Source organism: Dendrobates tinctorius, unplaced genomic scaffold (assembly GCF_039654945.1).
Source record: "Dendrobates tinctorius isolate UK_male_01 unplaced genomic scaffold, ASM3965494v1 ptg000006l, whole genome shotgun sequence".
In the NCBI taxonomy this organism is placed as follows: Eukaryota; Metazoa; Chordata; class Amphibia; order Anura; family Dendrobatidae; genus Dendrobates; species Dendrobates tinctorius.
Window position 1 is genome coordinate 14,659,870 of NW_027361674.1, and position 23,928 is coordinate 14,683,797.

At 40.4% G+C, this 23,928-nt stretch overlaps 1 protein-coding gene across 1 annotated transcript in view; it reads left to right on the plus strand.

The window, feature by feature from the left end:
- The window catches only part of KCNH5 (potassium voltage-gated channel subfamily H member 5), a 554,666-nt gene that overhangs the window by 426,688 nt on the left and 104,050 nt on the right, over window positions 1-23,928 (plus strand). The window contains exon 10 of the mRNA XM_073570956.1: window positions 19,295-19,547. Within this exon, the coding sequence (XP_073427057.1) occupies window positions 19,295-19,547 (253 nt within the window). The remainder of the gene's footprint in view (window positions 1-19,294; window positions 19,548-23,928) is intronic.

Sequence of the window (23,928 nt, forward strand, 5' to 3'; positions counted from 1 at the left end):
GTTACCATTTACCACTATTATTTAATAAAGGTATTTTAATTATCTATTTCATTGCCCCGATTTATTTATTTTATATTTTATATATTTTTACCTGTTTTATTATTTTATCAAAATTTCATATCTGACCATAAAATTCGAGGTCTCTTAGTTCGGTACTATTTCCTTCTCGAATGGTCTACCATTCTCCTTTTAGCAGCTGTATAACACAGTTAATATATTAATTTTTATTAATTTTAATCCAAAGGATTTTTCTGGATTTAAACCGTGGTATATATAGATATTGCTTTAACCAGGTTGTTTTGGTTTTATCATATTTCTCTCTAGTGTGACTCCGGCCTTACCTTCAGTCCGACCTCCAGCAGCCTCCAGTGACAAACAGAAGTATTCATCTCCGTGCACAATTCACACAGGACTGGCTATAGTTTCCATACATTTCTCTGCAGCTCCAACACACTAACTACTCAGCTTTCCTAGCTGACCCATGCAGTCTACATTCAGAGACTCTGGCTTGTCTCTCTGAATGAATTTTATAAATGTAAGGGCTAGCTGGCAAACACACAGAAATTTCCTGTTCTTAAACTGTTTGCATAAGTTATTAAGTGTAGATCATTGGTGGTTTTGTCCTTATTATGTTGTATGCCAACCATAAATGTGAACTGGGGGACCAGCAGGGCAGTGGATTATAGCATGACTGCATGCAGGCTGACTAATTGGGAATTAGGACCACATGACATGAACAGGCATCCACACTAGTTAAGTAGTTAGAGGTGACCTATCGCCTTATTTCATTCCTGCTTTGAGTAATCCACACTTTTTCAAGTCCACATTGAGTTCCAGAGATAGAGTTTTTCTTTATTTAGTGCTAATTTGTATGGTCATTACAAAGGGGACGTTGTTCACAGGATCCTCTGGGGCGTGTCTTTAGGCTGCAGCTTTACTCTGTGAGCACTGTCCCCTTTGTAAAGACTTTTTTTATGTTACTTGATAATTATTTAATTTTTTTATTACATTATATGGTACCACTTGAAACTACAACACATCCCACAAATAACAAGCCGTCATAAAGTTGTGTTTACAGGAAAAAAGTTATGGCTTTTGGAAGAATGGGAGGAAAAAAAAAATCAGTCTGGTACTGGTTAAACATTGTTGTTTGATGGTAACCATATACTTTAAAGGCATGAATCTATATCACATTGGGAAGAAGACATTTCTAATGTCATGGTCCATATAAAATAAGTGGTTTCATGTCAGTCATTCACTTTATTATTGACTTCAGCTTTCTCTTTTACTTTGTTACATTCCCTTGTGTTTTGTTTTCTATTTTATTACATCGTTAGAATGTCTCGCTTCCAATCTCGCTGATCAACTATAATCAACTCTGTACTGTGACACTCCTTAATTAGGCACTTTATAAACACTACAGATCATTCTCGCCTTACAAGGTTTTCCCCTACACCAGACGTCTTGTGTTTCTCCCGTTCCTAATTGTGACATTTCGTAGATCCAATCTTAATTATTGGTGTTTAAACATGACAAACAAGAACTGACATAAAAAACATCAGTGCTACAATATTAGCACATAACATGACAGAAGAAGACATAAGCATTAACATACAGTAAATGTCTTGCATTAAAATTAAAACAGGAAAAAAAAACAGGCTTAGCTCTCAGAATGATAGTGTAATAAGTCTCTTGCCATCGGATGTATTTCAAAGATAGGACCCAAACACCACATACCAGAACAGTAGAACCAGTTTTCAAACGTATGTTATACATCACATGACCTCGACACATTTGAATACCGGCTTTGCAGCCAGGAATCCCATATACGCTGAGTCTTTTTTTTTGCAGAGGCTGTTTGTGTAAGGGCTAATTCATGCTCACAGTGAAAGTTAATTTTTTCAACTACTTCTGTAATGGTCGGAACTGTAGCACATTTCCATTTAGCCGCCACTAGCAATCTAACTGCTATCAGTATGTGAGATAAAGCCCCCCCTAATCATATGCGGAAACTCCTCTGTTCCAATATGTAAGACTACCAGGCTAGGAGACAGCGTCAGGCCTACCCCAAGGACTTCTAGTATTAATCTGGCAATGTCCTTCCATAGATTATTCAGAGCAGGACAGTCCCACCATATGTGTTCTAGTGTCCCCCGATCCCACATCTCCTCCAACATAATGGTGATTGGTCCAGGCCAAAGTGTGCCACTTGTACCGGAAACCTATACCAACGAAGGTGAATTTTTTTCAATTGTTCAAGATAGTTAAGACATGATGAGACCCATAACACCTCTCCCAGAGCATGTCTCCAGGCCCCCGGCTCCAGGGATATACCCAGTGAACGATCCCAGAGAGACATATAAGGAAGTTTTATATCCACATCAGGATCATTCAGAGCCTTGTATAGGATGGACACTAAATATCCATTAGCTCTGCGATCTATTTTGGAGTTGAAAAAGGGTGATTCCGGTGAAGTTGACAAAAGATGGCGTATCTGTAAGTATTGATAGAAATATCTGCGTATACCTGGGTGGTTGGATGTTAAGTGATCAAAGAGCAGAATCCCCGAGCTCCCCATCAAGTCCTGAAGGTTCCTAATCCCCACTGTTATCCAGACTTGTAAGTCTATATATGAAATTTGTGCCTCAAAAGCTCTCAGAGATACAATACTTAGGGGGAATTGTGACATTTCTTAAGCATCTCGTCTGTTCACGATATGTATAACGCCCGTAGACCTGAGCGTTTGTCTAATTCAGGAACGTAAGTCATTTCATTTACATATTCAAACATTAGTTAAGCTGAAATGTCTTCATAGCTCTGAGGTCTTCTATATTATATTAACTACAACAAAATGTGAAGGAGTTTAGATTAACAGAATAATGAATGTATTTTATGACACATAATGAAAAAGGACGGTACTTTTATTTTTAGTTATCCTCAAGTAAATACAAATTCATGTATATTTTAAATATACTTTAGTATATTATTTTTCTACTTTCTGTGCCTAATACTATGCTATTTAAGTGGACGAATTCATGCTTCTTCAGAAGCTGCTTTCAACCGCTGCTCAGCAAAATTTAATACTATTTTCAAGCAGTCAGTCTGTGTCTAGGGCTTTCCCTGTTTAAGCCTTTCTGCTTCCAAACCCAGTACTGTGATAGAGGAATTCCTGTATACAGACTGAAAATAATACATTTTTTCTAAGCAGCAGTTGAAAGTGGCTTCTAAAGGAGTTTGAACTGGATATTGAAACAGCTCGACAACATTGTTTTTTTTAGAGAAAGAAGTAAAATAAGTGTTCTCCTAGTCTTAATAATGGTAAATGCTACGAAATATTTATTTAGTTAGAAATTTCCAAACTTTGTATCAGTTAAAGTGCCTTTTTAGCATCCCATGTACAGAGGCTCATTATACACAGTCTATGTATGTCAATAACTGAAATAATCATATTTCTGTAACTGGCATTTTAATCTTTTGAACTTTATAATCTTTCCACCCATGTTGTAATAGAAATAAGCCTTGGATGCTCTGAATTGTTTCTTTACACAACAGCCAATCAGAGGAGGAAAAACGGCAGAGGGAGGGAGGGGGCAGTAGCCTAGACCAATTAAGAGACAGTAGGTGTGTCTCAGCCGACCACAGACTCTCTGTAAGTAGAGTGGCGAAGCTGTAGTCACATCACAAATCACAGTTCTGCACTAATGGAGATGAGATTAAAAAAAAGACTAAATAAATATATAAGAAAATAATGGGGAAGCTTCCCTGGTAAGTATCCTGACAGGGAAATCACAATAAATAAGTTAAATGTTTGTGGTCCATGATTACAGAGATTTTATGCTTAGCACCTTCTAGGACAAACTTGGGCAAAATGCGATCCACGAGCCACATCCTGCCCTCTGGCTGTTCCACTCCGGCCCGCGGCGTGAGACAGGGCCCACGGACTATTCCATTGGCTTCCCCACCTGCCATCCATCTGCCTCAATCGCTCGCTGTCACCAATCTCCACGTATATGGTGCAAGATATTTGCAGAAGATGGTGTTTAGCGATGAGATGACCTTCCATATCTGTGGACATGTTCATCGCTATAATTTCCGAATATGGGCTGCTGAACATCCTCATGCCTACGTTGAGTATGAACGTAATACCCCTAAAGTGAACGTGTGGTGTGGCCTGATGCATGATAAGGTGATAGGCCCATTTTTTTTCATGGAGAGGTCTGTGACGGCAAACACATATCTTGACATGTTGGAATTGTATGCAGTGCTACAATTTCCAGAAGGTGTCATCTTTCAACCAAACAGCACTCCTCCACACTACACCACCATTGTTCGTGACTTTCTGAATAGAACATTCCCCCCGCAGTGGATAGGCAGGGAGTTTGTCAAGCCAAGGCCACCACGATCCCCGGATCTGACGGCCTTAGACTTTTACTTTTGGGGTTATGTGAAGCAACATGTGTACATTTAAAGTATCAACCACATTATTCACTTCAAACAGAGAATCATAGATATTATTCACTCTGTTACACCAGACGTCCCTACCCGTGTCTGGCAAGAACTTCACTCTCGTTTGGATGTGTGTAGGGCAACAAATGGAGCCCACTTTGAACTGCACTGAATACGTATGAAACTTGGAGAGTTTTTCTTTTATTCGGAGCAGATGTCACATTTCCATAGTCTTTTGTTGCTTTACAGTGACTGTTCAAAAGTGCCCACTTGATTGCCAACGCAACCTTAAAGGGGTTTACAAGCACTGGCAGACACAGATAGAAGGGGGCCCTTTTGCAAAAACAATATATGGGCCCTTTGCGGCCATTAGCTCATCATAATGCACAATTCAACCAAATTTGGGGGTGGAAAATTGGACTCTACTTCTTTGCCCCCTTGTCTGTTCCAAGATTAGAAAAACAAGACTGCCTTTTCCAAAAGGAGCATCACCAGTCTCCAGTTGTCTGTTATATTGCAGCTCTGCACCATCTTCCTTGATAAAGTAGTCATATTTTTAGAGCTGGACAGATCGATTCACAGTACCCTGGTCCAGTAGCCACATCAGTAGTCCATGGGCGGTGGTCGGGAGCTGTGCAAACTGTCTTTTAACTGACAACATCACTGGCACCACTTCTAATGTGTAGACTCCAGCAATGTCATACTGGCATCACACGTCAATGATGATGTTGAGCCGAATCTACAAATCAGTGATTCCAAGAAGTAGGAAGAGGTTTGCAGGACATGGACTAAAGATGTGGCTGCTGGACCAGGTTCCTACACAAAGATTTTCTCATCTCTTATGTTAGATCAAATTTAGCTCAATGCATTCTGACATTAGACAGCTGCTCATTATCTATAGGGTGGCAGTAGACCCTCTTACTTAGTGGCTAGATAACATATTTGGTGTTCAGTCCATGCATGGGAGGTCCAAGTATTGCAGCCATAATATGATCTATAAAATTAATTTTGGTCACCTGAAACCAGTCTAATCTTAATTAGAGTTGAGTGAATATGGAATAGGTCGCCGAATCTGAATTTGCCATGTTTGTGCCATATTGGTGTCCTTTTCGGGCCGAACTTATGTTTGACGATTGATGCTGAACATACAGTACAGTATTCGGTCATTTCTACTCCCATTGACTCCAATGACTTTCGGCAAATATTGCAAATACAGTATTCGCCGTCGATCGTAATCGAAACCGGATTTTGAAACATTTGTTCAACTCTTATCTTAATCTTGACTTTGCTCTTGACATTTTTGTATGATAACTTTCTGCCATGTTCTTTTTTTGTAAGCTCTTCCATTATTTCAGAAACTGAAATATAGACCCTCGCCTGGTAACTCGAGCATATGGCTTTCAAAATGATTACCTTCTGTGCTCAGATTTTCTTGTCTAAATGTCACTCAGCCGCCTCGCCGTAACATTCTGATGCCGTTTTCTAAATTAACACTAATAATTATAGTTTGTGCAAAGCGATTTTCAGTCAGGCAAAACCAAGTAAACACAATAGAGATTACATTTTCGCATTTGCTCTATGCAGTCAAATAAGAGGTTGCTGCATTAGAATAGGAAAAATATAAATGAACTTGTGTTTTTCATTACTAGCCGAGGAGCATCATGGACGAACATCCTCGTGTTTAGTAAAGGTCCTCCAACCTTTTGTTATTGAACATTCCCAGATTTTGATGAAATACTTTCTTCATTTCATTTAAGGAAAATTACTGATAAGGAACCTATAATTACTTATGTATTTCTACAAATATTTTTGACATTCAAAAAAGCCCCCATACCTTGAACTCATTGATATCGGCATGATCAGAAGCCAATCTAGCATATATGGAGACCTCCAAACTTTCCCTTTAGAGATGATGTTTCGAAAGAAGAAAGGTCCTGCCTGTGGAATTCTGTCACGAACCATTTTTGGATCTGTGTCAGAGTCTGAACTCTCTTATATAAACCTTTTTCCTTTCTGGCCCTCACTGGTTAATACAAGTTTTTGCCCCCCGGTGGCCGCTGGTGTTACTACAATTGTAGTTGGTAAGGCCTGGACCACACTTCCGTTTTTTCAAATCCGTCTAAATCCGTTGGTTTCCGTTAAAAAACGGATCCGCCATTTTTTTGCAGGATCCGTTTTTTGTGTCCCATAGACTTTCATTAGCGGTTACCGCGGATCCGTCAAAAAACTGATCCGTTATTTAAAAAAAACAGATCCGTTTGCATCCGTTTCCGTCAAAAAATGGAAACGGATCCGTTTGGCGGACACAAAAAACGGATGTGTGAAACAGGCCTAAGCTGCTGGGTTCCCCCCCCGGTGGCTGCTGGTGTTACTACATGTTTAGTTAGTCAGCAGGAGGTGACTACCCCACTTCCCTTTATAAGGCCACCTGGTGCTGCAGATCACTGTTGGTAATAACTGGTCATTTGGAAGCCAACCGTGCTGAAGAGAGAAGCTATCAGAAGCAGTGGTGCTTCAGCTGAATGTTGTCAAGTGGCTAACTCTGCTGTCCAGGAGCATTGCAGCAGTGCAAGCTGTTTTGTTTTTTAGTTCATTTAACCATTAGGTGTCTGTCGTATCTTTCCTTGTGTGTTATTTAGTGCAGTACACTTTTTCCCTGTCTTACCTCCTGGGGAGGGAGTTTGGTGTTTAGCTCAGGGCTAAGTTCTGCTCCGACATGCTTAGGATTTCCAACATACTACCCTAAAAAAAACGACTTTGAGTCATTCCAAACAAAATAAGAAGAGTCATCCCATTGTAGACACATGATATGATGTGGAGCTAGAAAAACGCAGTGATAGTAGCACTCCTTGTTCAGGAAGGTCCACTCAGTGACCACTTTCAATAATAGAAGCCATGGTAATTTGCATGAAAGCAACAGTAGATGTAATGAAACCTCTGTACTGTTTGAAGGCAAGGACTCAGATACAGAAGTCAGAGGATCCCAGTTGATGAAAACTTTCACCTCTAATATTCCTAAGGTTGTAGTCACATGGATATGTGAGAGATGTGTATTTTGTGCAAGAAATGGTTGGAAAACTTTAATTTGTACTGGTGAAGGGTGCATTTGAGGGCAAGAAGTAGGAATTCCATATACTATTTTTTATAGACATGTGAATGTAACCCACACAGGTGTTCACCCTTTTTTGTGCAAATGGTAACTGTTGTAAAGATGGTAACATCATATGGTAAACGCTTCATAAAGTATGCTGCAGCACTGGGTTAGTGCAAGGAGCGAGATCTTATGCTAAAAATCCATAACCTAGAAGTTCAGACCTAACATTCTAGAAAATCGAGTCCTTTAGGGGGCATTAGGAACCCTTTTGGCCTCTTTTGCTAACTGTTATTTAGAAAAAAAAATTCACCAGTCGGGGCTGACCACTCTGAAATAAAAGGTGCAGCCCCAGACTGGTGATAGGACCTCAGTAAGGACTCATGATGCCATTTCAGTACATTATGGCAGCATGCTAGCCCCAGAAAGGCCGTGATTCACATCACAACCATTGGGTGACCACATATAGATACATATAGCATAATCATTTCCCGATGCAGTATTGTAAAACAATAGCTGGCTATCTCAAACCACTCATCTTGGGATAAGAAAAAACATCCAATTTTATTGGTAACTAAATCTATCTATGAATAGAACCTTTGAACATATCAAGATTATTAGCAGACAATACACATGTTCTCTACATAGAGTGGTATTCGTGCAATAATGGCTTATCATTTACATTTCTCGCAGCTTCGTAAGTGTGTTATAGGAACATTTCTGGTACGAAAGGGAGTAAATCCAATAAGGCCACTTGTTAAGTAGTAATAAAATCAAAAGTAACTGTCTCTGTAAATATAGCACCATACTTTGGCTCAAGTAGCTCAATCGATACTGAATGGAAAATTAGACGATGTACTTAAAAGTCTTAAAATATTTCGGAAACCGTATAAACTTTAACTTACTCTTGTGCAATTTAACGTCCCAGATTATATCTAGACTACGAATGCAGACGAGATAGTTCATTGAGACTAATGGGCAGTAGACTGCAATAAGGTCTACGGTATATCTTCCTTTTGTAAAGGGGCAAAGCTGACCCCTCTTCCATGGTTAGATGGACTTATTTCTCACCCCTTACCACGCAACTGTTTTGCTCAGCCAATATGCTGTTAAGGGAGGATGAAAAATTGCCAGTTATTTGGCAATTGTCATGTGTCTACAGTTGGTTCCAGACTAATAAACCTGCGATTCTTGGGTTCATTAATTACCTTACATAATTCTCAATTAATGTAACAGTTTTTTGTTAATTATGGTAGATTATTGATCTGTCTCAAGGAACCTTTTATGTGACAGCTATTGGAGCATCTCTTTTGTGGCTTTTCACCAAAACGCCGCCTTGGACGTATATCCTAATGAAAAGTTGTACCCTTCATAACATGCCTTATATAAAAGCTAATTAAATGTGATCATACAAAAAATAGGTTAATGCTGGCCAAACTGGACAATTTTAATGGTATTGGTCAACCATTGAATGTCTATTTTAGTGTCGAAACTCTTTCCTGAATGAGCAAAGGGTAAGGCATGTTGAACATGCTTTCCATTAGTCTTATGGGAGAGAAGGCTGGTAATTAGTGATGAGCAAATATGCTCGAATAAAATGTGATCCGAGCATGCTCGTTTGCTAACAGAGACTTCAGCGTTCTCGAAAAATATGTTCGAGTCTCTGTGCCTACATGTCTCGCGGCTGTTTGACAGTCACAACACATGCGGGGATTGCCTAACAAAAGGGCAATCCCTGTATGTGTTGTGTCTGTCAAACAGCCGCAAGACATGTAGGTGCGGGGACTCGAACATATTTTTTAAGCACGCCAAAGTACTTGGTTATCAACCGAGCATGCTCGGATCACACCTTATTTGAGCACATTCGCTTATTACTACTGGTCATGGTCTACTCCACACTATGCATGAAGAACACATGCACGTTCACCAAGCCGGGTCTACACGTGTATAGTTTGGGTTAAAAAAATCTAAATTGTATCCCCAGCTTAAAAATGTTTTTTTTTCTCTAAAAATTGCACATTTCTTCCTATATTCCCAATTTCAAAGACTGTATTATTCCTTTAATATAAGTAACTCCCACATTATGTGATCACATTTTCCAGTGTTGTCTTCTCATCAGTCATTGTGATGTTAGTTTACGTATTGATGGGATGAAGTGGAGACAGATGAACGAGTTCTCATTCGCTTCCTCATAAACACACACAACAAAACACCTACACTGATAGCGCTGGCAATTTACCCAAAATGTGTGTCATTTATCCTCAATAATGCCTGTCAGAATGAAGTATGGTTACTGGATACATGAAAGAAATAAGAATCAGATTTGATACAATAGTAGCTCAGTAGAAGGGCATATTGTCAATGTGCACAAAAGAAGTTAGTCACCTGCATGCATTTTACTCTACTGGGCTACAATAGGGCATTTGTATATGAAACATTATACAGTATATGTCACATTATATATGTCTTATGTAAAATCTCTAACAAGGCTCCTAAAATGTTACATGCAACGTACTAATATCGTATATGACAAATAAGTTACTTTGTTCCCTCACAGCTCCAATCCATGCACTTCATGTTCACCTTTGGCAGTGCACCCTGTCACATATGTTACTGCTCCCAGGACTGGAGTGGTGTATACTCAACAAATTCACTATGCTGAAGATCCCACTGATGCCAGCTGAATTTGTACCCAATGACCCAATCTAATTGATGAAAAACAGACACTTTTACGACCCTGTCTAATAAAACATCCCCCAGATACTCTCACAGCATCCTCATTGCCCTGACAGCTGTATTGTAGCACAGCTCAGCTCTACTATACATGTAAGGAGGAGCATGCTTACACTCTGAAGAGCCCCATTAAGCACCAATGAAATGTGGAGCTTGTAAAGAGTAACGAATATTAATCAAATATTGGGTCATAGGCATTACATTTTAAACTATCAATGATCACCTCATCCATTTAAATAAGAATTGCCCATGTTGAGTTCCTCTCTATCAGGAAGCACATAAGGAAGCAAAGGCAGGTTCCTGCAGCACTGAGGAGAAGCAGGGAGCTGGTGTTTAATTTATGTGGAACTGGATGCACAGCGAGGTAGATAGAGATGAAGACACAAATGTACAAGTAACTTTGTTGGACTTGTACTGTATATTGTACTGTATATTAACAATAGTCAGATACTTGCTGATACTTGGCTTTATAACAAATATTGCAAATATTGTAGGGTTTCTGTTCAATGCTAGCAGCTTGGATATGCACCATCACAAGGTTTTATATCAAAACAGCATAAAGTTTATTGTCCATCATAAACTTTACAGCTCCAAAACGAAAAGAGCGTTTCTCCAGTACAAATGAATATCTTAAACAGTCCTTTCTTCAGGCACAGTGAAATATGGTAAATATAGCAGCCTCACAAATCTCGATATACCAGGCAGTATCAATTCAAGCAGTTTATACATGATCACCAAACACATCTCTGTTCAGCACCAGCCCAAACCCCACCCAGACTCTTCATTTCTCCTAAATCCCAGACCTAAAATCCAGTCAAACTAAAACTCTCTTAGTAACCTAGTGTTAATAGTGCAGACTTTACACTACTGAGGCCCACCACCTTGATGACTCGTATTTGCCATCAAGGACCTTACCCCCTGCTTTCTTACAATATATACAGAGACAGAGCAGTGATTTAAACTTGTGAAGTGAAAGAAAGGGGAAAAATGAACAGTTCATCATCTCACCGATGTGGAAGATATATTGAAGCAGGGCTCAATGCACAAAAGGATCAGGCTGGCTCTCGAACTGAACTAGCGGAAAAATCCAGCAACTGCAAGAAAAAAAATATTTTTATATATAAAACATCACATTTATTTGGATATGGCTAAACACAGAGAAAAAATGAAGATAGCATAAAGCAACGTGGTGGACACCGGATGTACGCATTTCGAGCCTTACAGGCTCTTAGTCTTGCCTCAAAATGTGTACACCCTGTGTCCACCTTGTAATTTTATATGATCTTTATTTTTTCTTTGATATTAGCCATATCCAAATAAATGCGATATTTTATATGTAAAAAATATTTTTTTGCGGTTGCTGAAGTTTTCCACTTTTTCTCCCAAGTGAAGGAAATCCTATATTTTCATTTTGAGTTGTGACTATAAAGGATTTACCTATTAGATAGCTGTTTGGCAAACAATCCTTGGGCCGGAAGCTATCTCCCTTGACACCCCCATACACAGGAACACTTGATCCCTATTAGAGCTGCTGCCAGTGGCTTATCTGAAGGGAGACCGAAAAGATCAGCCACCGAAATTAATCATTCTCTTCGGACATAAGCTTTAGGAGAGAGTCGGGAGGCATTCGTAGACATTAGACTATTTACTACTACTGCCAATTTTGGTGGGTGCAACTGAAGGTCTATGGGAAGTGGTGGGGCGTAACAGTTATGTTGCAAAACTTGAGAGCATCAGAGAACAGATACAACATATATTGTAATGTTACATCTGATACCCAAGACTACATTTGTCTTAGTACGTAGACAATAAGGATGATAGTTAATGCACATAGTAATGTCACAGTACAGTTATAATAATCAATGTCCAAGGTGGCCAACAGTCACGATTTTGCAAGATCACAAACGCAAACACAGCCCTAGTAATGTCAGAGAGACATTAATATACTGCTCAAAAAAATAAAGGGAACACTAGGCACTCTTACAGAGCAGACACATGGATGTTAGTGACCTTCATATCATTTCTACCTGTTTATTCCATTGACACAACAGCAGGAGAAATTGAATCACAATCAGTGTTGATTTCACAAAAGTGTGACTGACTTGGAGTTACATTTTGTTGTTTAAGTGTTCCCTTTATTTTTTTGAGCAGTATATATATGGTTATGGTTAAACTAATGTCAAGTGTTCCTCACTGATGTGCTGTCACACATACTACCTGTATGTTTTTTTCAGTATTTTATGGCTTTCTTTTCCCATCCATATGGCTAAAGTGTGATTTGTTGCATTCTCTCACTATTCAGATTCACCCCACAATGGCTGCTGCATTCCCTGCTTCTGCTTTCATACAGGCTATGATAGTCTCTTATGATTGGCTGTGCTATACCTTGGGATGGGATGGCTGCAGACCATAATGTGGAAGCCCAACCATCTGAGGTCATGTGAGCTGGCTAATGCAACATTTTGCATTACTTTGTGATTAACACGAATCGAAAATCGATCAAATTTCACCAAGTTTGGTAAATTCCTAAATATTCAACAAAATTCGATTTGCACTGAATCAATTTGTTCATTAATATTATAAGACAAATAACAAGCCAGTCAATTAATAAACATGTAGATTTAGTCATTACGTACCACAAGCCTCCTAGATCACATGATATAAAATTACAAAGTTGCTTTTAGGCTTCTTGGGGAATAAACTGTGCTGATAAAATTTTTTGAATGATTCTTGAATAATTAATTTTAGAAAATTAAAAGCAAAAGTGGATAAAATAAATTCATAAAAGAGGCTTCAAAAATAGCGACAGCATCCAAAGGGCCTTATGCAGTTTATTCCTGTGCTACGAGTTATAAAGAGCAGTAGTTACAGAAAATGCTGAATTATGCTTCTGCTCTTTCCATGCTTCTATATTCATTGCTCTCTCCTGACTAGAAAGCAATATATAGTTTCACTAGACACAAGGGTTTAGGAAAAGAGCTGTAATCTGAGGCTCAATGTCTCAATGTAAGATCTGTAAAAAGTCCTCCACCTCCAACTTGCCATTCATAACACCGGTATCTTCATATATGTCACGGCAATAATTTGGACTTGTCAAGCATCAGGGTAAATATCTATAAGAACATCTCATATTATCACAGTCTTAATAGAAGTTGTGTCAAAGGTAATCTGTAATTCCCTCTTACTAAAATATATTTTTCATCTGTTTGAGAAAGAAACCATTGGGTTCTTTGGCTCTCTTAAGTAAGGAGGCAGCTCGTGAAGGTCAGTCGTAGAGACAAATGGTATTCTAGACAACAGAAATCCTTGTTACTTACTATTTACTTATTTCTAGTAATATTTCGCATGTTGGCCAATAATTTGCATGGAGACTCCCTAAAAGCCACAAATTTGTCTTAAGAGGTTGCGAGTGCAGATCTCTTCTTGCTGCCGTTCTGTAGAGATCTCATAAGGTCACAGTTATTTTAATATTTCTTTACATCCTAACTGTTTTACCGTAAATTCACTTCTAAATAAACTTTCGATCTATTTTCACAGTGAGACTAGAGACATTCTTCAATGATTTTTCCATAACAATTGGTGGAGGATGCAGGCAAGGATGAGTACATAGCAGCATATCAGCACAATTAACAATTATGAGAAAGTGAGATGGTCAATAATTTAAAAGTATGATCGGTGATGTCATTTGGAATCTTTGGCTTAACTTTCAAAACTTAAATATCTTCTTTATGTTGAAAAAGTCTCCTTAGGAAGCAATAAAGGTTTTATATTATTGAAAGTGAGAGCTCATTTAAACATGCCTTCCCACTAGTCTGGTTGAATACTAAGGAAATGTAAGGACTTATGCCACAACAATCCCCAGTGTTATATTATGGATTATCAGAGTCTGGCATATCTTTTCTTGATGACATTAGCACCATTTACCGTGTTGCAGTGGAGATAGCAACTTGGATAACCATGTATTATGTTACTGTGTAAATGTCATATACAAGGGAAATGTGTCATTTTTAACTTTAGGCCTTTTAGAGATCATTTCATTTTCAACTTGCTCAACTGTACACAATAACAGTAATTTTAATCTTTAAACTTTTACATGCCACTGTATGCATGTGTTTTGACATGTGTTATGCTATTTTAAGTGGTGTTTTTTCTGCTGAGTTACATTATTCAAGTATATTTACTAGGTAATGTTATATCTAATACAATAAGGTAATCACAGTACTTTGTATCTACAGATGCCAATTAAATAATGATATTTATTGCTAAGATGAAAGTGCAAAAAATGTGCGACAAATTCAGGAATGTCACATAAGTAGAGTTGAGCGATACCGTCCGATACTTCAAAGTATCGGATCGGAATGGATCGGCCGATCTTAAAAAAAAGTATCGGTATCGCCGATTCCGATACCGGAAGTCCCATTCAAGTCTATGGGACTTCCGGTATCGGAATAAGAAAAATCCTGTTTTTCCCTTGTACAGCCTCTCTGGGGTCTGTACGGGCCTTTCGGGGGGCTGTGCCGGCCTGCCAGGGGGTCTGTGCAGGCTCCGGTGGTCTGTGCCGGCCTGCCGGGGGGCTGTGCCGGCCTGCCAGGGGGGCTGTGCAGGCTCCGGTGGGCTGTGCCGGCCTGCCGGGGGGCTGTGCCGGCCTGCCGGGGGGCTGTGCAGGCTCCGGGGGGCTGTGCCGGCCTGCCGGGGGGCTGTGCAGGCTTCGGGGGTCTGTGCAGGCATCGTCCGATGGGACTACAAGTCCCATCGGGCGATGCCTGCTACCATGACAGTGATTGACACATTAGCCAATGATGGGACAGTAGTAGTCCCATCATCCGGCTAATGTGTTGAATGTAAAAAAAAAATAAAAATTACATGCTACATACATACAACATGCATACTACATACATGCTACATTCATACTACATACTACATACATGCTACATTCATACTACATATATACTACATGCAACATACATACTACATACATACTACATGCATGCAACATGCATACTACATATATACTACATGCATGCAACATGCATACTACATATATACTACATGCTACATACATACTACATATATGCTACATACATACTACATATATACTACATGCATGCTACATACATACTACATACATACTACATATATGCTACATACATACTACATGCTACATACATACTACATATATACTACATGCATGCTACATACATACTACATGCTACATATATACTACATACATACTACATACATACTACATGCTACATACATACTACATATATACTACATGCATGCTACATACATACTACATGCTACATACATACTACATATATACTACATACATACTACATACATACTACATGCATGCTACATACATACTACATGCTACATACATACTACATATATACTACATGCATGCTACATACATACTACATGCTACATACATACTACATATATACTACATACATACTACATACATACTACATGCATGCTACATACATACTACATGCTACATACATACTACATATATACTACATGCATGCTACATACATACTACATGCTACATACATACTACATATATACTACATGCATGCTACATACATACTGCATGCTACATGCATGCTACATACATACTACATACATACTACATGCTACATACATACCACATATATACTACATACATACTACATACAATACATTCATACAATACATACATAGACATACAGTACATATAACATAGAGTAACATACTTACCAATACTTGTCACATTGTTCCCCGAAGCCATTGTCTTTTACGGAATAAATATTAACATAACAAACCACAAAAATACTCACCCACGATCCGAAGCAGTCCACGAGTGTGTCCCACGACGATCTTGGGTAGAGAACTGCAGCATCAGCTGTTGCTGCCGTTCTCTACGGGCTGCAGGAATCCAATGACGGAAGGTAGGTATCCTTCCGCACTGTATTCCTCCGCCACTTAAAAAAAAAAAAAGTCCCTAGTCTCACTTTATGCCATTGCTGTGTGGGAAATTCCCACGCAGCAATGGCATAAAGTGAGACTAGGGACTTTTTTTTTTTTTAAGTGGCGGAGGAATACAGTGCGGAAGGATACCTACCTTCCGTCATTGGATTCCTGCAGCCCGTAGAGAACGGCAGCAACAGCTGATGCTGCAGTTCTCTACCCAAGATCGTCGTGGGACACACTCGTGGACTGCTTCGGATCGTGGGTGAGTATTTTTGTGGTTTGTTATGTTAATATTTATTCTGTAAAAGACAATGGCTTCGGGGAACAATGTGACAAGTAATGGTAAGTATGTTACTCTATGTTATATGTACTGTATGTCTATGTATGTATTGTATGAATGTATTGTATGTAGTATGTATGTAGTATATATGTGGTATGTATGTAGCATGTAGTATGTATGTAGTATGTATGTAGCATGCATGTAGCATACAGTATGTATGTAGCATGCATGTAGTATATATGTAGTATGTATGTAGCATGTAGTATGTATGTAGCATGCATATAGTATATATGTAGTATGTATGTAGCATGTAGTATGTATGTAGCATGCATGTAGTATGTATGTAGCATGCATGTAGTATATATGTAGTATGTATGTAGCATGTAGTATGTATGTAGTATGCATGTAGTATGCATGTAGTATGTATGTAGTATGTATGTAGTATATATGTAGTATGTATGTAGCATGTAGTATGTATGTAGCATGCATGTAGTATATATGTAGTATGTATGTAGCATGTAGTATGTATGTAGCATGCATGTAGTATGTATGTAGTATGTATGTAGCATGTAGTATGTATGTAGCATGCATGTAGTATATATGTAGTATGTATGTAGTATGTATGTAGTATGTATGTAGTATATATGTGTTATGTATGTAGTATGTATGTAGTATATATGTGGTATGTATGTAGTATGTATGTAGTATGTATGTAGTATGTATGTAGTATGTATGTAGCATGTAGTATGTATGTAGCATGCATGTAGTATGTATGTAGTTTTTTTTCTTTTTAACATTTAACACATTAGCCGGATGATGGGACTACTACTGTCCCATCATTGGCTAATGTGTCAATCACTGTCATGGTAGCAGGCATCGCCAGATGGGACTTGTAGTCCCATCGGACGATGCTTGCACAGACCCCCGGACATCAGCACAGCCCTCCGGCAGGCCGGCACAGCCCCCCGGCAGGCCGGTACAGACCCCCACAGGGTGCACAGACCACCGGCAGGCCGGCACAGCCCCCCGGCAGGCCGGTACAGACCCCCACAGGGTGCACAGACCACCAGCAGGCCGGCACAGCCCCCCGGCAGGCCGGTACAGACCCCCACAGGGTGCACAGACCACCGGCAGGCCGGCACAGCCCCCCGGCAGGCCGGTACAGACCCCGGGCAGTCCACACAGCCCCCCGGCAGGCCGGCACAGCCCCCCGGCAGGCCGGCAGAGACCCCCGGAAGGCCCGAAATGACGGCGCATCATGATGCGCACACACCGCGCATCATGATGACGTCAGGCTGTCAATCAACTTTGAACTTCCGATTCCGATGCCGACTTCCGATATTGAAAAAATATCGGAAGTCGGTATCGGAATTCCGATACAGCAAGTATCGGCCGATACCCGATACTTGCGGTATCGGAATGCTCAACACTACACATAAGTGATACGAATTAGTGACATTATTTGATAAAGAAGCGCCTGAGCAGATAGGGTTCCACTGATGGCGCTGAGGAGGTCAAAGTTGCTACTGCTTAATTGAGAGGACCATGCTAGGCCCTTTAATGAATTTGTATACTGAGCCGTTGATGACATGGCTAGGTCAGATGGAAGCGTGGAATCAGCATTACCTTGGCAGCATGATAGAGAACATAAAAGTATTTGATTTCTAGCTGTAGAGGTCAGACACATAGGCAGTCTGGCAGAAGGGAGGAGAGCTGTAATGCCCAGCAAAGAGTGTCTGCGAAGCTGCGCCACAGCTAGTTAGAAGGATGAGTAGGGGATGAGTAGCACTCTATACATATGTTACATTACCCTATGGCTATAGTGGGACACAAGTGAATATCAGCCTGTGCCAGAATAGCACCATTGCACAGGGAGGAAGCTAAGGTTACCACCACCAAAGGAAGCAGGGAGGCTTATTTCTGGGAGTTAAGAACACATTCCCACCTACTCTGCCCATGTAGAGTTTAACTGGTATACTATAGGGTGTCTTTCATCCTGATGTCTGTATAGACACCAACAAGATTGGTCTGTGTCTGTGTATATTTTATATATTCTGTATTTAAAAGCTCACACCATCACACAACCACCCCTTGCATACGCCTTACTCTCAGATATTATAGATTATGGCTTTAGGTCAAGATTATATTAATTAAAAAGTTTTCTTTCCTGGCCTATCCGCAGCCAGCAGGGAATGTATTAGGCAGCTGCTCCCTCCACACCTTGCCTGAACTTAGTTTCCTAGTTCTGGTCTTTGTGCATGCCCGATTTGACCTTCTTGTCACTGACTGAGTACTCGTTTTTGTCTGACCTCTCCGTGCCTGACCCTGGCTTTGTATTCTGAACCTGTGCTTCCTGACCCAACCTCTGACTTCCTGACAATGTCTCTGTTTACGCCCTTTTTGATTTGCAGCTGAGCCTCTGACACTTTGGTCAGCTACTGCAGGTCTGGGTATTGCCCTGGAGTGGCACCTGGTGGCAATCCTAATGGCCCAAGCCTATCCTTTCCATAAGAGGCTCTACTGAAAACCAGGTAGTCACTTGGTTACACCCTTCCAGGGTAAGCCCGGCACAGTAGGTCCACACCCACCATCATCACAGCACGGCATTTGTACCAAAACTATAAAGCTGCTATAGAAAAATAATTGCAAAGAAAGTTACATAAAAAAACTGATCCGATCAAACGGATCAAAATATTCACATTAACTTAAGCTGTTCTATATACATTCACTACTAGGTAATTTGTACATGTCTTATTCTTGTTATTTTCTGTTTATGTTTATTTTTGCAGGTTCTGGCAATATGTCCCAAGGACATGAGAGCGGACATTTGTGTGCATCTAAATAGAAAAGTTTTTAATGAGCATCCAGCTTTTCGTCTTGCCAGTGATGGCTGCCTACGAGCTTTGGCAGTGGAGTTTCAAACCATTCATTGCGCTCCAGGGGACCTGATCTACCATGCCGGTGAAAGCGTGGACGCTCTGTGTTTTGTGGTGTCGGGATCACTGGAAGTCATCCAAGATGAAGAAGTGGTGGCCATACTAGGTAAAATTAACTCTGATCTACATAACTGTTATTTTGTTTGTTTATTTTTTCACACCAGTCCCATCGAGCTCCATCAAATTTTTGAAAAATGGGCAGAACTTTGCTGGGAGAGGGCATGGCCAATCACAGCTGACAGCTTTACCAAAAAAATTGATAGCAAAAATAGTAGTGGTAGATTGCAATAGAAAAGTTCTCCTGTCGTGGGTGGAGTTCATTTCTTGTGGTGACTCATGGCAGATGAAAAATGCACCAAATCAAATTAGAGGTGCACACCGCTTCACGAATTTAGAGCATCTTACTCCAGCACATTTCATCAAGACTGAAGTGAATATTGCCAATCTTTATCAAGCAGGTTCTTTGTCTTTGTGTTCCACAAGTTTTAGTTTTCTTGCACCCCCAAATCTCCATAGATTTAAATGGGAAACCATATTGAAGCCCATCTACTTAAAAGGGTTGTCAAGGCTTGGGGTTCAAGTCTGCAGTCACTCTACACATGTGGTCAAAAATTCTGTGGAAGCATAGTTGAAAAGCAATGTCTGACTTTCATTTGTCATTTTCATAGATTTTCGATTTATTATTACTTTTGTCAGATTCAGGTTATTTCTGTCACCATTGTGGGGTTTTCTGTAATTAAACGAGGGGTACCAACAATTTTGACCACGTGTGCATATGGCTGCAGACTTATGAATTCTCACAGGATTCTCTTGTATTGGGAGCGAGCAGTCATGTGACCGCAGGTATGCGATTTGCATACTTTTGTGTTGTGAATTCGCTTTCTGGCCTACCTCTGGTTACTAGTGAAGGTAGTGGAGCTGGTTGTATTGACAGAGGGGTTTCGAGTTCTCTTTCCGGGCTCCCTCTGGTGGTTACTGGAGGTAATGGAGCTGATCTAATTAACAGAGGCCTGCCACCTGATAATGAGGAGGATGACTGGATATTTGGAGTTTCTGACTGGATTTAAGACAGCCGACTCCCTCTATCCCTGCTGGTGATTTTTTCCTGCCTCCTGAGGTCTTAGTTTCCAGCTCAGTCTCTGCATGCTCAGCTAAGTGGTCTTTTGCTATTGTTCACATTTGATCTGGTTTTGTCTATTTCAGTTTTGTGTGGTCAGCCAGCTCCGGCTGGGGCTGTGCTGAATTTCCATCCTTATGTTACTGCTTGTGCCAGTTTGTTTTTGTCCCTTATTAGATTGGCCTCTTTTTGCTCTGCTATCAGAATATACCAGAGTACTGATATAGTGGGCGAAGTCTAGTGACTTCAGGATTTTTCTATCAGACGTGTTGGGCATTTTTTGTAGGTTTTTTTGCGTGATTGCAGACAGAGTCTTTCCTTTCCTGTCCTGTCTAGTTAGTGTGGGCCCCATCGTTTGCTCAGTCTATTTTCCTACCTGTATTTGTGTTTTCATCTTGTCTCACCGACAATATATGTTTGGGGGCTACCTATTCCTTTGGGGTCTGCTCTGGGGCAGTTTAGACTTCCCCTTTCTTGCTTTAGGCGTATTTAGTTCTCCGGTTGTGTCGAGGCGTCTAGGATCATCGTAGGTACGCTCCACGGCTACTGCTAGTTGTGTGGCTAGGATCAGGGGTCTGCAATCCGCTTAGTTACCAACCTCTCTGGTCGTCTGTGGCTTAGCTTGGTCTTGCTTTCCTCCTCAGTGACCCAATCATAACACTTTTGGCCACATTCCAACTAGACATATCCAGCATATCTCAGCTGACTTGCACTGAGTGAAGCTGAGCACGACTAGTTGGCACATGACCACATATATGCAAATTATATACCTACCAACTCCTGGCCACGGAGAATCCTGATAGCATGCACACTGTGCACTGTGAGGATTCACAAATCGGCAGTCACATACAGTGACTAAATTTTGAACCCCAAGGCTGGACACCTCCTTTAAGATCTAACCATCTACCAGACTTTGAGGAAAACCCCTCTTTTGAAAGTAGTAATTGCAAAATGTGAAATTTAGCCCAAACACTCTGATAATAAAAAAAAAGGAATGCCTATGAGGATCTTCATCGAACTTTAGGAACTTAAATGAGAACATCAACAATAACTTGAAACTTTGCTGCTAAAGGCGTTTGTATGTTCTCCTTACTTGCCCATAATAAAGGCTTCATGTTCCTTGTAGTTCCCTCTCCAGTGTGGTTTCGTCTATGTAGCACCAAACTGCACCATTCTCCTTTCCAGTCTGAAGTTACTGCAGGATTAAAACATGATGTTACCTACCAAAATCATATCAGCATTCCTATAATGTTACCTCTAGGACACACATAGAGACTTCTATAACTAGGCTTCCATTTGGAAAAGTGTACAGCATTTTGCTAGCAAGGTTCCCCACCACTTCGACCCTCATGTCCACTAATTCAAGAGTCCAGAATCCTCCAGTCCTCCTCAACTGCAAAACTTCCTTTCTATGGAGTGATTTCATAAAAAACACATCCACATGGTAGACACGCTGATGAGGAGGAAGATGAGGACTTGGGACCACTGTCTATTTGTAAGGCTACTTTCACACATCAGTTTTTTGCCGTCAGGCAGGATCCGGCTATTTTTAGAAAAAACGGATCCGGCATAAATTTTGGAGAACTGTAGAAACGGATCCGTTTTTCTGCTGGATCCGTCTAGCAGGTTATATCTGTTTCCTGGGGGCTGGCCAATTGGATCTGAGCATGCGCAGACTTAAAAAAACGGATCCGGTGGCTGGATCCGTCTTTTTCTGGATCCGGCGCATTCCGGCGCCCATAGACTTTCATTGTAGCAAAAAGCCGGAAGCGTCGGATCCGGCGCTTCCGGCTTTTTTGCCGGAGACAAAAAACGTTACAGTAGCCGTTTTTTCCAGACGCCGGAATGAGACAAGTAGCCGGATCCTGCAAAAAACAGATGAAACGCAATGCAATCCGGCGCTAATGCAAGTCAATGGGGAAAAACTGGATCCTGCCTGATGGCAAAAAACTGATGTGTGAAAGAGGCCTAAGGCAAAAGAAGGAACATGGGCCACTTTATAACAGCGATTGCACTTCTTAAAAAAAGCTTAAAGGTCTTTGAAGAGTCTTCTTTCACATCTCACGGTCTATGGACCTAATAGTGACGATCATCCAATGAATAATTCACTATGACTACTTTTTGTCACTGTATGACGAAATTAATTCAACCCTAAAATGTATTGGACAGATTAAAAAATTCCCGCCCAAAAAACTGTAGTGACCCCAAATTAAATTTTTCCGAAAATAACAAAAATGTTGTCTTATTGGCATGATATTACATCCAGACGTCTAAAAAAAGAAAAAGGTCAAGCAAAAAGTTAGCCTTTTGGTCAGAGAACTTTACTAAACAATCCTAAATCTACACTGGAGTCACTTGGACCTTTCTTTGATCTTCAAAGTTTTTAATGGGAAGGTGACATCCAAGAACCATTGGAAGGTCCAACACAAAACCTTCAAAGCTAAAAGCAAAAAGTCTTTCTTTTCATATTATTAAAATGCGGTATTCTTCCAATTTACGTGTGTCAATGCGATGTCCATATGGTTTTTCTCATAGCTCTACTGTAGTTATGAAAAACACCAGATGAGCTCAAATGGTATAGACCTTCCCATGGGTGTTGAATACTAGCTGCTACTTCATGTCCCACAATCGGGCACATAAACCATCTCTTAGTGTTGGAAAATTAACATCATCTGCGCCATATATGAATATGTAAGTGGTAAGGTGACCATTAGTGATGAGCGAATGTGCTGGGATACAGAGTTATCCGAGCATGCTCCGGTGCTAAGCGATTGACTTTGGCGTGCTCGATTACTATGTTCGAGTCCCAGGGGCTGTTCGACAGCCACTACACGTGCAGGGATAACATTTTTGGTAGGTAATCCCTGTATGTATTGCACCTGTCGAACAGCCTCGGGGACTCGAACATATTATTTGAGCAGTCCAAAGTCACTCGCTTAGTACCCGAGCATGCTCAATAACATATTATCCAAGCACGTTCGCTCATCACTAGTGGGCATACGTATTTGACGACGCTTAGCATAATCTGCTGATTTTAGAGGGATCGTACTGTTATCATATGTGTATGGGTTTCTCCAACTTTTCTCTGATGGCACATATTGGGAGAGGAAAGCTGGATTTATGTTGGTTCTTGCTGAAAATAATGGAGTTTATGGCCCCATTGAATTCTTATTTTCAAACTGAGCCTGCTGGTATACGGGGGGGGGAACCGCTGAGTGTTTGGCCGACAGTTATCCAATATATATGGGCACCTGTTGAATTTTGTAGTTTCCGATCAACTGTTAAAAAGCAGAGACTTAAAGGGAGTCAGTCAGCACACCTGTGCTTGGTTGGAACAGTCATCCTGTGCTGACAGACTCCTTTGGAAAAT